Source organism: Oryzias melastigma, linkage group LG4 (genome assembly GCF_002922805.2).
Source record: "Oryzias melastigma strain HK-1 linkage group LG4, ASM292280v2, whole genome shotgun sequence".
NCBI classification, from domain to species: domain Eukaryota; kingdom Metazoa; phylum Chordata; class Actinopteri; order Beloniformes; family Adrianichthyidae; genus Oryzias; species Oryzias melastigma.
The window spans coordinates 6,650,635-6,666,920 of record NC_050515.1 but is presented as its reverse complement, the minus strand read 5'-3'; the positions used below and the strand labels follow the sequence as shown (position 1 = coordinate 6,666,920).

The following is a 16,286-nucleotide window of genomic DNA, read 5'->3' as shown; positions in this document are numbered from 1 at the left end:
TTTTTTTTACTTAGGCATAAAATGTATTATATGAGTTACAAATCAAGAATTACGGACGCACAAATCAGAGTGAGTCTATTTTCTCTCCATACATATGTGCTCATCTGAACATGGATGTTTAGGGCAAAGCGAGTTTAATCCGCCGTCGCTTGAGGCGGTTTCTGAAGAAAAGATACATGCCCAGAAGACAGGCGGTGGAGAGGAAATACAGAACCACACACAGGCTGATGTCCAGCTTTGAGAACCCGATACTCAGCACAGATATCCAACGGCCCCGGTGGCCCGGCTCCGCCCCTTCCTCAAAATACTGGGCTGCCAGTTCTCGTTTCCGGAGCCGCTTCGTTCGGCTCCCGAAGCCTTCGTCGATGGGCTGCAGGCCCACCATTCCGACCCCAGCATCCAGCTCCAAGCTGAGCCCGAACACGGGCCTGGGCTCCTGCTCCACCTTCCTCTGCAGGGTGCGCTGCTTCACCAGGCTGGAGGAGCCGAACTGGAGCACCTTCGCCCCGAAGTGTTTGTTTACAAACGAGTCCAGATCCACGATGTCCTCCTGCGGCGCTCGCATCCTCATCCCCACGAAGCTTGGCTTCTTGTGTTTCTGCTGACGGTCGTCCCCTCGTTCCATCTCCTTCACGGCTTCGGCTTCTTCTCCGGCCTCCTCTTCTTCATACGCCACTCCGTCATCCGGTCCTTCCTCGTCCTCTTCCAGAGGGGACGGTGGTGATGATGATGGAGGAAGCGTTACGGAGTTTGAGGCCTCCCTGGCTTTCCTCTGAACGTGTGTTTGAGACACTAACTTGAGCTGTTGATTGTGCTTTTGTTTCTGCTTCTCCAGAATTTGACTTTCATCCTCCAGATAGTCTGACAAAAAAAAAAAAAAAAAGATCTTAACCCTTTAACATTGGAGCTCCAGTGTTAACTTTTTAACGGTTAACACAATAATTCCAGCAGATTTTAAAGGAGAAAAGCGGCTCACTTTCTTCAGTAAGAAACTCAGACAAAACGGAAATATTAAAGCGATACCATTGAGGATGCGGCTAGAAGAGAAGTACGAGGAGAGGAAGGACACCACCCGGTAGGTTTTCCAACTGTGCTCCCCGTCTGAAGACGCACTATGACAGGAGTGGCACATCTCTGGGGGGGGCCACTGGATCTTTGGGAAGTGGGGGTCTTCACTCAATGCACCTTAAAACACCAAAAAAAACACAATTAAACGCATAAGAGGTCAGAAAAATGAAATAATTGGTGGGGTTCAAACATAAAATAAGTCAGGGAGACTGCTGACCAAATGGGAATAATCCTGGACGAGCCCCCACCAGAAAGGAAAAAAATTGTTACGTCTTAGATTCCAATCATCTGTGCTCCTAGATTTACCTAAACTAATGGGTATAAAATAAAAAGAACCACCATTTGATTAGTAACATTTTAATTTTGCAATTATCTTAATCTTCCAGTTCAAATTCTTTCAAAGTAAATTTTTCAATCTTTATTCTCAAACTATATACTCTATTTTTTATGAAAAGATTTTGTTTGTTGAAAAAACCCCCAAAAGTAACAGCAAAAATTTTAGGAAAACTATGGAATTTATCCACTGTAATCTGCAGATTTTGATCCAAAATTTTCGTGTTTTAAAACTTTTAGGTTGTAGCTGTAAAATAGAAATTCTTTCAGTGTTCCAGTAACAATCGGAGTCTAGAACATGTCAGTAAAGGAAAAAAATGAACCAAAAGAAAAATTATGTAAAAGGAAAAACGCATAAACATCAAAGGTCGTTCAGAGACAGTTCTTGCTGCTGTTAGCTGGTAAAACTGCTAAAAAAAAACTAGCTGTTATGATTCCACACAAGTAGAAACTTGTGCCAAAAGTTTCCTCTTCTGTTGTGTGTTTAAACCCTCTCATCATTTCTGCTCTGAAGAGCTTTTGACAGATTTTTGCTGTTGGACACAAGTACTGAACTTCCTTTTGAATCTCAAAGACACATTTATGCCGTCGTAAGCGAGATCCTCTGATCCATTTTGTCAATTAATAACATTCCTGTTAAACACATGAATGCACACAATACTACCATAAGACTTTACATTACACAATAACAAAACAAAACAGAATGGACTAAAATAAAGTAAAAAAAAAAAATGATAAGATAAAATAATAAAAAAACAAGACAAACTAAAATCAAATCAAATATAATAAAATAAAATAAAAATTACATAAAAAATAAAAAAACATAACGGGTTTAGAAATAAAGTAAACAGAATGAAATAAAAAAAAGTAAAAATAAATGATAAAATTAAATTAAAAAAAATAAACAAAACAAGATAAACTGGAATAAAATAAAATATAATAAAAGAAATAAAAACTAAATAAAAAAATAAACAAAACAAAGCAAAAACAGAACGGAACAGAATAATTTATTAGGGAATCAAGGTCCAAATAGCAACACTATAAAAACAAACGCAAATCTATACATGAAAGATAAAATAAGCATACAAATAAGAATGCAAAGATAACAGACATAAAAATCCACATATTACAAACTTTAAATAAAATCTGAAGGTCTTAAAATACGTCGATACCAGAACCTCCAGACAGGAGACTGATATTTAAGAATGCTCTGTTTTATACTGGTGAGGGCCAAAATGCATTCATTCTCTGAGGAATTAAGACATATAAAACTATAAATTAAATATCTTAAAAGATAATAATAGACAAACTTTATTTATCATTTGAACTACTGGTATGTGTAATAAGATCTTTAGTTGCTTCTTCAGGCTGCAATCCTCTTAACTAATATTTACCACATTTATTTATTTATTTTTCTTGTATATTTTTCTAATCTAGCTCTTGATTTCTGGAGCAAAAACAGCATACATGAGTTTTTTTAGGATTTAAACACTACATATTAGCTTTTTTTTTTTTTTTACACATAATTTTGTTTTCTTACATAGTTGTGGCTTCTAATAAAAATTACATTTGAATCCAAATCTAAGCAAAAGTATCTTTCCTAAAAAAATACAAATGTTTGCATTTTCAAACACAGAAATGCTGCACAAACGTATTCATAATTTATACCCCGAGCAGATGATGTAAACATCAACATGGATGATGTTTCCAGTCAGTCCATTGTCATCCTGCTGTTGAGAATGGGTGGCGGAGCTTTAAGGGCTGCATGCAATCTCTGCTGAACCCATCTGATCTTGTCACAGTGCTCGTAAAAACCAACAGCCTATATGCATATGTGTATGCAGCAGAGTGTGTGTATGTAAATCATCTGCATACACGTGTAATCTATAGATTGGTATGTTGTGTGCGTGTTTGTTCCTTTGACAGGATCTAACAATGATCAATGGGATCTCCACTGGGAGGGGCCGACCAGATAATAGATGGACAGCTTCTCCACTCAAACGTGCGCACGCCGTCCACGTTTTGATGCAGCAGACCTGCTGTCACTTCACACCCCTCTGAAAGCAAACTCCAATTTCCAAATTAAAGACGAGCGAAACCGCACCAGGAGGGGAGGAGCTTTTAATAGATGAAAAACTTTCTCCTTTGATGTTTTCGTCTGTGCCGCTTTTATCTCTCGTCACAAACGGGAATTTAGACACAAGTTTAGATGAGAATGCTTCACAAATGTCCACAAGGACACGCAAACACGACAGCGTCCGCTAATAAATTGCTTGTTGTCACTATTGAATGCGTGTGAAAAACAAAAAAAAAAGAGCAACAGCCGGTCTGTCACTTTACCACTCTGCCAATTTAACCTGCACTCCCTCCTCTACGCTCCACCGTTCAAGATTAATCTCGCTCATATGCATGTGTCTATGTACTCTGCATGATGTACTTTACATAAAAGGCACATCAATTTTACTGCGAGCTGGCCGCGTGTGCACGTGTGAGAGCGTGCACGCACATAATCCATATGCTTAGCATCTCCTCCCTTATTCTAATAAGCAGTGTGGGGGGGCCAGGGTGACTTTAGCCATAGCAGTCTTTCTCAGATATCCACAGAGGCCTGTCGATCAGTGCTGGGAAAACATTTTCATACATGTTTATCGCCAAAGTAGCTTCTTTGGGATTAAAATGAGGGTCAATTATTGAAAATGAAGTGCAGCTAAAAGCATAAAAAACAAAACCTGACACAAAAAATCTACTTTTAATTGTATAGATTTTTATTTTAATGACTCTGACATGAAAAAAATGATAATTAATGAATAAAAGTTGTCATGCCTGAGTATGTGAGGCTCAAGGATAAGTGGTAGGTTTGAAGGTAAAAGTGTTTTGGGTCAGTGGGACGACAACATGATGGGATTATGTGCTGCGTTTTTGTTTACGAAGGAGGACGTCTGAGCGGCTCAACATGTGTGTTTGGGGACAGAGAGGAAGTTGCTCAGAAGACTGGGCTGACATTCCCAAACCTAATTTTGGTCATTGATTTATTTTCAAAGCGTTCCGGTCCTCTTTTAATTATATTTATTCAGTTTTTAGACAAAATCTTAAAAACTGTCATTTTCTAGGACAGTTTCCATAGAGCAACAGTCATTCATTAGTTCTAATGAACAGTGGTGACCTAGATGTCCGTTCTGATGATGAAAACTTTATCAGTAAAAGAGCCATTTTGGATTGTTTTCTACTGATCAAAACCTAGAAAGAGCCTGCTTAGTCTTATTTTAGCATTTAGGACATTTGCATTTGCATTCATGACCTTCTTTTTTTAATAATAAATATGAATTATGTCTATTTTTGTATGAATAAAAGCAAAAATATACAAAGGACCTAGCATCTCTCAAAATGTTTTTTTTTTTTTTGCATGTGACAAAAGCTCAAATAACTTTAATTGTTCTTGTTTCCCCTCTTTGTCCTCAACAGTCTTGCACTGCTGGGTTTTGTTATTTTAGTTTGGGGTTGGACCTTGGTAGTCTTAGTTTGCAGACTTTGTTTATTTCTTTTCTTTAGGTAGTTTTGGTTAGACAGCCATTAACAGGGAGTTGCTGACTCCGACGGTCAGCAGTCTCCATGACTTATTTTATGTTTGTCCAAGGAGCCACCATGGAGAGATAAAAGAGCCACATATGGATCTGGAGCCACAGGTGGCAGACCCCTGTCGTAGACAGATATGGATCAAGTCATCTACAAGTAGATGATTCAGAATTAGGGGTGTGGAAAAAAAATTAAATCAGTGAAATATCGTGATATTTAATTTGGAGATGTGTCAATTTAAAATGTTCCCAAGACAGTATTTAATTATTCATAAGCAAACATGTAGTTCAGTGTCTTACTTTGGAACGTGTTGATAAAATGTCCTTAATTCACCCAGAGAAAAGAGATAATCTGCTTGGGTAAAAGCAGCTTCATGACATAGAGTTGTTCTGAAATAAAATGTATTCTACCATTTTATTCATGTGAAAGGTGTATTAATATTTAGATGTTTATTTTTTCAAAATGAAATACTGTCTCTGGTGCAGTCCTGAGATATATTGTGAAATGTATCTTATCGTGATATGTAAGGATGTAACGATACTTCATGAATCAGTAAAAAAACGATTGAAACTCGTTAACAGGTTCATCGATTCATAAAATTAAAAAAAAAATGGTTTGTGCTTAAATTTAGAAATGCAGAGCTGATGACATTTTTCCATGCAGGCTCGCTGTGAGTGTGTACGCGCCTGTGCGTGCGTGTTGCAAGTTTGACCAATCTACTGACAACAGTCATGGTGACGACACAGCTTCACGACTGTTTCCCGTCTGACTTCTTCCCGAGAGCGTGCTCTTTTTTATTAACTCTCTTTAGCCCTCTGTCTTTTTTCAATGCAAGCTTGAACAGTCATTTGTGCTGAGAGCGGGCGAATGCGCGGCCGCTCTGTGGGCAAGTGTGATGTAATCAACTTGAATCAGCTGATTCTGCTTCGAAAAAAAAAAAAGAACTTTTCATACATCAACATGTAATGCTTAGAACGAATGTTGAAGAACTTTGAGGATAGAAAACTGTGGAGAACATTTTCAGGTTTTGCTGTTAAATGATCCAAAAAAGCAGTGATTTTTATCCTTTTAATGTTGTTTATGTTACTGTTGAACCAGAAGGTTAACAAAAAAGTTTAAAATGACAAACAATTTTTTTTTCTATCGGAATCTTTGTGTTTTTTTTTTTTAATCAATTCTGTTCATTCTGATCTCCTGTTCTAAAAAAAGGTATAAATGCCAATAATTAGACATACACATAGCAATAAAAAGTAAGAATCGTGGTTCGATTCATGAATCGAATCAGATCGCCACCTAAGCAATGATCCACAGCCCTAGTGACATGTGTATCATGATTCGCACTATATTGCCAGACTCCTGCCAACAAAGCCCTAATCAGAATGGAACAGAGAAGGGAGCAGCATATTTTCGGTCACACATATGATCTTTTTCAAAATGCATCTTTTTATGCTCCTGATCCAGAACAATTTGATTAAAGAATTACTCAGAAATACGACTTTTGAGTTTATTTTTAAAATATATATTTGTCCTCTATCATTGGATAAAAACTCCAAAAACACAATTTTTATAGTAGTGGGTCTTAAAGCCGAATTATCTACCCTAAATACTGAAAGGATTTTATCAGATCCCGTAAAGAATCTATCTAAACACAATCAAAATGACAGTTTTACTCTTACATTTGTGTAAATAAATGAATCCCACACTCGTACATTCTCTGTGGAATGAAGAAATGCTGCAGCACGGCCTCTCAGTCTGCAGAAATGTGACTCAGCTGTTGACAAGCAGCAACAGGACTGAGCTGCCACAAGTCTTAATTCAGCCGGCGCGCAGAGGCCGAGGGCCCTGGGGCCTCTTTGTTGCCAGCTAAATTAATTGTCTGACTGCTTTACAAATAGCTGCTCTTTCATGCATGGCTTCCTCTCAAAGGAGGGGCGGGGCGGCCCGCTAAAGAGCTCCACTTCTGGCCGAGAGGAGGGGTTGAGTGGATGGAGCGTGCGGTCCTCAGGGAGGACGCCTCACTGCCACAAACGCAGCCAAACCCTCCGACTCGCCCCACCGTGACGTGCGTCACAACTTGACCCATAGAAAAGCCGAGGGGGAGGATGTGTGTGGCTTGTGTCAGGGTGTTTGCCACCTGCTGTCACACAATACCTTGGGAATTGTGTGTGTGTGTTGGCAAAGTGTGCTGGCTCCTGGGGGAGCGGCCCTGTGAGGATGCAGCACTATTACTTGTCAGGCGGCGGCTATGAGTCCCCGGGGATGCGGAGAGCAAAGAGAGGGAAGACGGATGGATAAAGGGGGTGTGGGGGGGAGGTGTTGGATGATGTTTTAGTGTCTAAGGAGCAGACACACACGCAGGCATGGACGTCCCTCTGGCCCCTGCTGTTCAGGACACAAGCTGTCCATGAGATTGGAAAGGGGGCGGTCGACAAAAAACACAAACAAAAGATACCAATTTAACAAAGTAGGCTGTTAATGACAGCACTGTGCCTAATAAAATCACATGAATGCTAACAAGGGTGGAGAGCTGTTTGGCAACACAACTTGACAAACAGAAACTTTGTAGAAGCAGAAATGAAACTGGAAGCTTTTTATTTTTGATTTAAACATCCACTCCAATTAAAATAGTGTTTTTAATATGTTATGGTATATTTTTCTCATGATGGGGGACATATTTAAAATTGCATTTCTGTGTATTTTTTTTTATTCAAATTGTCATAAATAAAACAAAATTGTAAAAAAAGTCATATTTGTGTTGTAGAAAATACGCTCCATTCCGATGCATCCTCTTGCAGACGAATAGATCCATGAACGTCTTTGTTTTCCTCGTCTGAGCTGATATCCAGCTTTCAAACTGTACGGCTGGATAGCTCCGATATTTGTTGCCATTTTTGTTGCACCGGTAATATTTGGTTGGGGTTGTGATGAGCTATAAGCTAGCGGGAGACGGTGTAAAAAAAAGGGATGATGGGGAAAAGAAGGAAACAGACCCCAACTCTGAGGCAAATTTCTTATGCTACTGTTTAAGAAAAGATCACAAAAAAAACGGCTGATTATAATCAAACACACTCTCCAATTAAAATTAATTTTTAATATGTAGTAGTACATGTTTTCTCATGATGGAGGACATATTTAAATTTCAAAATTGCATTTCTGAGTTTTCCTTTATTCATATCGTTGTAAAACAGGTGTAACAAACAATTATATTTTTCTCGCAGAAAGTCCCACAAGCTCCCTGCTCTGCTCCATTCCGATGCATTCACTTGCAGACGAATAGATCCATGAACCTCTTTGTTTTCATCGGCTAGATAGCTCTGATATTTTTTGCCATTTTGTTGCATCGGTAATGTTAGGTTGGAGTTGTGAGAGGCTGTAAGCTAGCAGGAGAGAGTACAAACAAACTGATGATGGGAAATTAGGACAAAAGACTCCAATTCTGAGGCCAATTTCTTGTTAAGAAAACGATACTTGTTTTTAAAAAGTTTGGCTAAAAACGCCGTTATCATAAATAAAATAGTTTATCAAAAGATGACCGGACTTTAAAGAAAACAGGTGTCAACAGATAAATGACCAAGCAGTGACTTTTCAGACAGCAGCAGGAGTCAGGTGGGGAGTGGGAGAGCATCAAAGGAAGGGTGTAAGAAGGATGAAAGATGGCAGAAGGGAGTCGGGAGAAAATGGGTGGCTCAGGCAGATGATACTTGGAGGGCTAAGACGGGGTGACAGCTGGTGTCTGATCTGAGGATCCATCCCTCTTCCCCTCACCCTCTGCTAGTCGCATTACTACTAAGTGACCATGAGAAGAAGCTAAAGCGAACCCCACAAACGGACGGAGGTAATACTTCTGATCCAATTGGTGTGGATGGATGGACAGAGGAGTGGAAAGGAGTGATGGAAAAGTGGAAAGGTCAGAAGTCTCCCTTCATCACACATTCATTTTCTGCTGTTTGGCTTGTAAAAAAAATTCAGACTTCTTATGGTTACCAAGTTTATATATCTATAAATTAGATTAGTTTAAAAGCTATTTGTGTTAAAGTTTGTAAAAGTCATGACTAGAACTTAAAACAAGAACTAATTTTATTCATTTAAAGTCCCACTCCAATCATCTTTTGTAAAAGTGTTCACAGTTGTCTTTTAATTATAAAATTATCTTTTATATAGTAATACCTGCGATAATGCTAGTGTGAATGCTGTAAGCTGAATGTGGCTGCTGAAGATGCTAGTGCTGATAGCTGATAAATGCTGAAACTGATAGCTAGCAAAAAATGCTGAAGCTGATTGCTGAAAACGCTAAAGCCAGAAGCCTGCTAAAATAATAGCTAAATGCTAAATTAGCTAAAAAATGCGAATACAAAGAGATTTATTTTGATACATCCACTTGGATCGGACAAAAAAAGATTGTAGCCCGATGATTGTAATTTGTAGGTCACAACTACAAGTTTTTTCAAACTGCAATTTACCGTTTGCTCCTGATTCACTGTGATTTAAATAAAGATATGCTCAGAAATGCAATTTTAATCTTTATTTTACCTATATTTTATTTAATTTTAACCCTGATTTCCCATCATTCCCTTGCTTACACTCTCTTCCACTAGCTTAAAGCCCTTCACAACCCTAACCTAACATTACCGGTACAACAAAAATACAACTACGGTTTAAATAAAGAAATAAGAAATGCAGTTTTAATCTTTATTTTCCTTGTATATGTCCTCTATCAAAAGCTACAAAAACATTGTTTTTTTTTTATTTTATTTTAATTGGAGTGGGTCTTTAAATTATTATTTTAGTGATTTCAAGCTGCAAAACAAATCATTTTAATTGGTTTCATTGTCAAGTGTTCTGTAGAAACACTCCTAAATATGAACATTTTTGCAACAAACATAAAACCTCAAAGAACATCAGTGAATAATAAAACCAAAGTGATCAAAATGTACAAAGTTGTATGATTTAATTAAAGTCTTAAGAAATTCAGGATGAAAGCTCAAGTCAATTCGATGCCCAAAGTTGTGCTCCAATCCCATCAAATGAAACGGCGACCGGCGGCGCTCATACCTGCGATTCTGCTGTTAACCCGGTTGTGTGCGGACCATAGCCACAGCATCGCTAATGGCAGCGAGTCCACTGCCCCCAGGTTCTCCCTCGCCATGGTCTCAAAGTGTTCGGCACACGCTCTGCAGCCAAAGAAGTTCTTCACGTAGTTCCTCATCGCACGCAGGACTTCCTGAGGATCTGAGAGGTGGAATCACGAGAACCATTAAATTAAGATTTTTTTTCATTTTGATTTAGCACTTTTCTGTTCTTTGTGACATCTTTTAGCTCAATTCAGATAACATTTTATACTAAAGGAGGATTTTATTGCATAAAAAGCAGCTCCTGCCTTCCCATGATTATGGACATCCACGGGGAGCTAGGTTAACCCCATATTGAGGTAAATAATCTACGAGAATGGGACTGGGATAACCCAATCTGGAGATTAAACGCTCTGTGTGAACGGTGTCCAGGCTGTTGTCTCAGGACATCAACAGTCCGCAGACATATTCCTTTAGCTGTTTGCTTTTGTTCTCAGCTTAGCAGGTCCTGTGGATGAACTGTACAGCAGCTGGAAGGCCATGTGTGTGCGCTGGCGCATGAGTGTGTGTGTGTTGATGAAAACAACAATGAGCCACAGCCGGTTACAATTCACACTTTCAATAAAGTACACATACTTCAGTTTTATCTAACAGTCAATACCGTGCATTAAGTGTGCATACGCAGCCATTAAGCCAGTGGTCTGTGGGGGGCCAGATGGACACCCCCTTTTGGCCAGTCCATCTGCAGGTCACATGATGGTCCGTAAACCTTGGGATTAACCTCTGTGTGTACCTATGAGTGTGTGTGTGAGTGTGTTTAGGGAGGAGATTAACGGTCCTGCTAGGAGCGGAGCCTCTGGTCATCTGCCGGTTTTATTAACCACTGGCATTCCACTAATCTAGCATAATCCTTTTTCACACAGTCCCAATTAGTCTCAATTTCAGCTGCAAGGGAGAAAAACAAAACTGTGAGGAATTTCCTGTTTGCGTCGGGACAGAAAATATCTGCAAAGTCCTCAAATGTGACCATCAGCTGCCATAAGTGGTTGGTCTTACTTGAACTTCCTCTGCTATTGGCCTGGACGGTGAGAACGTGGAAGAGCGTCCACACCCCGCACGGGTAACGTCGGAAGTGGGGCTGTGAACCCTGACAGCCCACCCACCTCTCTCCTTCAGGCAGGGCTGTGTTTGGAACCTGAGATACACAAAGGAGACACAAGAAGCAACAAAAATAAACAAAAAACAGATGAACCCTTTAGCACTAGAGCTCCAGTGTTTATGTTCTGTGATTTACTGTATTTTTTTTAATTGTTAACACGATAATTCCAGTAGATTCTGAAGGAGAAAAGCAGCACCTCAAGTGTTAAAGGGTTAAAAAATGAACATCTTAAACTGTGTAACTGGATTTTGGAGTTTTTAACTGACTGTGTTTAGTCAGTAAAACTCTGGAACCATCATTTATCAACTTTGAGCATTAATCCTGGCATCCCACAAGATTGTGTACTGGGCCCACTGTGTTTTACCAAACACATTAGATTGACAATTTAAAATTAAAGAGATAAAGTGCAGGAAGTTTGGATGGTAGTATTTATGTGTTGTGTGTTTGTGTGGAGATGCAGTTCATTGTTGATGTTTTTGTCTCATGTATGTGCGTGTTTAGTTTAAGTGTGTGCTATTAAATTTAGTTATTGTCACCAAGCATCTTTCTCATTTGGGTCAATAACAGACCTCCATTTTTGGCATGTGTCAGTAAAACTATGAGCATTAACCCTGGCGTCCCACAAGGTTGTGTACTTGGACTACTGTGTTTTACCAAGCACATTATATTGACTATTTAAAATTAAGCAGATAAGTGGAGGAAGTTTGCATCGTAGTGTTAACGTGTTATTGTTGTGTGTGGATACAGTCCATTGTTGATATTTTTGACTCTTATGTGTGTGTTTTCAGTCCATGTGCGTGCTGTTAAATTTAGTTACTCTCACCAAGCATCTCTCTCATTTGGGTCGCAAACAAGCGTCCGCTTTTTAGCATCTGTTTGGTAAAACACAGTGGGCCCAGTATACAACCTTGTGGGACACCAGGATTAATACTCAAAGGTGATAATTGATGGTTCCAGAGTTTTACTGACTAAACACAGTCAGTTAAAAACTCCAAAACCCAGTTACACAGTTTAAAATGTTTATTTTTTAACCCATTAACACCTGAGGCATCACACCGGTGACGCTTAAACACAAAATCTTGAACATACCGTAACTTATCAACCAATAACACAATCAACGCAATTCCAGCAGATTTTAAAGGAGAAGAGCGGTGTCACATGTGTTAAATGGTTAAAAAATAAACATTTCAAACTGTGTTACTGGGTTTTGGAGTTTTTAACTGACTGTATTTAGTTAGTAAAACTCTGGAATTATCAACTTTGAGCATTAATCCTGGCATCCCACAAGGTTGTGTACTGGGCCCTCTGTGTTTTACTAAACATATTAGATTGAGAATTTAAAATTAAGCAAATAATGTTCAGGAAGTTTGCATGGTAGTGTTAATGTGTTATTGTTGTGTGTGGATACAGTTCATTGTTGATGTTTTTGTCTCTTGTGCGTTTGTTCAGTCTGTGTGTACTGTTAAATTAAGTTATTGTCGCCAAGGATCTTTCTCATTTGGGTCGCTAACAGAACTCTATTTTTGTTGGCAAAACCCAGTACACAGCCTTGTGGGACACCGGGGTTAACACTCAAAGTTGATAATTGATGGTTCCAGACTTTTACTGACTAAACAGTCAATTAAAAACTCCAAAACCCAGTTAAACAGTTAAAAATATTCATTTTTTTAAAACCCTCTAACAATGCACACTGTTTCTTTCCAGAGACTTCTGGGAAATTCTAAAGCCCTGGATTTTAGAATTATAGATTTAGACACCCAAAAAATGGCATATATCTTTATAGTGCACTAAGTATCGAAGGAATTTGGACACAACCAGAGAAGTTACATCAAACGGATTACGGTTGTGTCCTACTTTGAACAACCTACAACGCCATGAGGTTTACCACGACTCAAAAGAGAGCGCCTCCTCCAGCATCACCTGACCCGTTCCACCTAATGAAAGCTGCTCCACGTAGGTTTCCTGATCAATAGGAAGTCAATTTCAGGTTAATGGCTCAGCCCTGCACTAATGAACAGAAGCCATCCAGATTTCTAACCGCGAGGCCCCGTTGAATCCAACAACATATTTTCTCTGACATAAAGTCGTTTCCGCGGCTGAACGGCTCCAGAGTGACTGACAGGGTTACTCACTTGTCAATAGTAAAGATTTGGTGTGTGTCTACTCGTGTGTGTGCGGAGTCGATTCCAACTGAGGCGGGAGTTCATTCATACCTTCCCATTGATTCATTGATCCATTGATTTGTCTGGTAAAAGCTAATGATGTAAGTAAGTGACTCTTTCAATTTGTGAGGAGGCTGCACACTGGAGGCATGCAGGCTTCCTTCCAAAGACAACATCGATGAACGTGCTGACACCAAGAGGAATGCTTTCTTCTTAAGAAACTTTATGAAAGCTTAAAAATCACAATTTATGATACTTTTTGACCAACTGATGGTTGGATTAGAAGATTGTGTGCATCCTCTGTTCAATTTTGCCATTATCTGTATGTTATCTGCATCTTTTGTGTTTCATAGAGGGCAACACAAACAGAACTAGAAAAGTTGCATTAATGCAATGATGCAAATGTGAATGATGAAAGTAGTCACTGAAGATGCTGAAGCTATTTTCTGAAAATGGTGACTCAATTTACTTGCTGAATGGATTTGTTGAAAATGTAAAAGCTATTTGCAAAATCTTAAATTTGTTAAAAAAATGAAAGTCATTCGAAGAACTATGAAATAGTTCGGAAGTTGAACAAAATTTCTGAAAAATTTGTAATAAATTTGCTTAAAAATCTCTAATACATGCCAATTTTGCAAAAAAATATTTAGTGTGTTTCTTAAATATGAGCTATACTCCAAATTATTCCAAAAAACCCTAGTAGATGCCAAATTAGCCAAAAACGTTAGCACGTGGCTTAAATACTAGCTAAACTCATTTTTTTTTAATTAATATAAAAGATGAAAACATAGCACATGAATATGTTTAAAGGTTTGTTGCTAAACTACTTAAAATTTTGAAATCTGAAGACTCTAATTCATTTCCTATGGGGCATATTTTGCTCAATATTAAAAAAAAAATGTTTATAGATACCAAAAATACAAGCAGAAATGTCCTGAACGAGCTGAATGTTTTGATACCAAGATTGCTGAAATTGATGAAAGTGTAATTGAGTTTTTATGTGGCGCAAACGTACGCAAAGAAGCAGGAGAATCACTACAGTGTGAATGCTTACTAAGCAATCACACAGCTACTGTCCACATTCAGTATCTTTTCTTACCTGAGCTTTGTTGTCCAGCATTTCCCTAAACGCCTCATAGGAAATTTGATCTGCAGTCGTATTCTGAAGCCAGGAGTTGACCGACTTTAACAGGTTCATGACCACAGAGCGACCTGGAAAATACTGCAAACAAACAATACACTGTTAAAGTGGGGAATCAAGTCTATAAAAATATAGAAAGTTGAGCATCAAAGCAGAAAAAATTATTTAAAGTAACTTTTTTTCTCTTTCACGTTCACTTAGAGAATAGATTTTCCTTTTGATGAAAACATAGGACATTGAATCTGTCTACTAGTGGAACAATGAAGAAGTTATTTGACGTTGGATAAAGATTTTTTTTTTTTTTTTTAAAAGGTGAGTACAACTGTTGCACATTTTTGCCTGGGGCCCCCAAACTGCTGAATCCACCCCTGTTTACAGTGATAATCAACATGTGCAGAAATCAATCAATATTTGTTTAAATTCAGTCCAAAATACATGAGGAAGTCTTGCAGTAAAAAAAAAAACAAAAACTAGAAAAGCATACATATCCATAGATATATATACACAAACCTACACCTAAACATACTTCTACATGTATCAAGATGTTTTCATACAGTTAATAAACACAGAATAAATCATTGTACATTATAACTATATACAAATGCAGGGGGGTTCAGAGTTGCCATTTTTGTTTTATTCTCAACTAAGTTAAAAGAAAATGAGGCTACTGTTATTATCAAATACATTCTAGGCCAGTTGGGGAAATAAATTTAATCAGATTATTCCAAATTTGTTAGGATTTGTTGTTTTTGAGTCAATTAGCTGACGATCTGTCATTTTTGAGAGATCGTTTTATCACGATCTTCTACGAAAAGCTGCTAGAGCGAGAAGGCAAAAGCTTGTTGACTGCTGTGACTTTAAATCCGAGCTGCTGCTGCTTCCCCCCCGGTGTGTTTTTCTTGTTTGGAAGTCACGTGACATACGGCATGACAGAGTCACGTGCGCCGTCAATATGGATCGAGTCTTCTCGAGTAATGAATGACGGAGGTTCGAAAAAGTAACAAAAGGAGATGCAGTGTCTTGCAATCGACTTCAAAAACCTTGACAACAAAATAATCCGATGGAGAGGAATCATCACAGGACAGGAATCGCATTTTAATAGAGAGAAATCAGGCTGAGAACTTTGAACTGTGTGCTAAAGTTTAGGCTAAAGTGGGTGCTAGCAACTCATGAGCGACATGCTAGTTTGGTTCTTTGATGTATGTTTTTATTAATGTTTCGTGTTTTTAAACACAGGGGATGTTAATTGCACGTATTTACGTTCAACCTGCACAAAAACGGATGGTAATTCATGTTGGAAACACGTAAAATGTTCGGTCAAGATGCACGGTGTTGCGTTGTTTTGCTAGCTCTTTGCATAGCTTTAGCTAGCTACTGTAATAGCCTAAATCTTACCGTCGCTAAATCATTAAAATTAAATTTTTGTCAATTTGAATTTATTTTTAAAAAATCGTAATAAAATCGAAATCGTGAAATAAAATTTAAAAATCGTGATTTTATATTTTTGCCATATCGCCCAGCCTTACCTGAGCATCTATAAAACAATTGTGTGTGGACGGGTGATGATTTTTAAAAAGTCATGATTGATGAGTTGCGTTAAATGCAACATAAATAAAAGTAGGGCTGCTACAAACTATTATTTTGATAGTCGACTAATCACCGATTATTTTTTCAGATTAGTCAACAAATCGGGTAATGGGCAAACTGGTTGTAAAGCACACATCTTAACCATCATTAGCTCTAAACTAAATGAAAACTAGATATATAGCATTACCAGGGAT

At 38.3% G+C, this 16,286-nt stretch overlaps 1 protein-coding gene across 1 annotated transcript in view; it reads right to left on the bottom strand.

The window, feature by feature from the left end:
* qsox1 (quiescin Q6 sulfhydryl oxidase 1) overlaps positions 1–16,286 on the bottom strand; it is a 40,493-nt gene continuing 24,207 nt past the window's right edge. Inside the window, exons 10-13 of the mRNA XM_024278925.2 lie at positions 11,100–11,238; positions 10,027–10,203; positions 1,024–1,185; positions 1–861 (exon numbers count right to left, since the gene is read on the bottom strand). Of these exons, the coding sequence (XP_024134693.1) occupies positions 119–861; positions 1,024–1,185; positions 10,027–10,203; positions 11,100–11,238 (1,221 nt within the window). The 3' untranslated portion in view covers positions 1–118. The remainder of the gene's footprint in view (positions 862–1,023; positions 1,186–10,026; positions 10,204–11,099; positions 11,239–16,286) is intronic.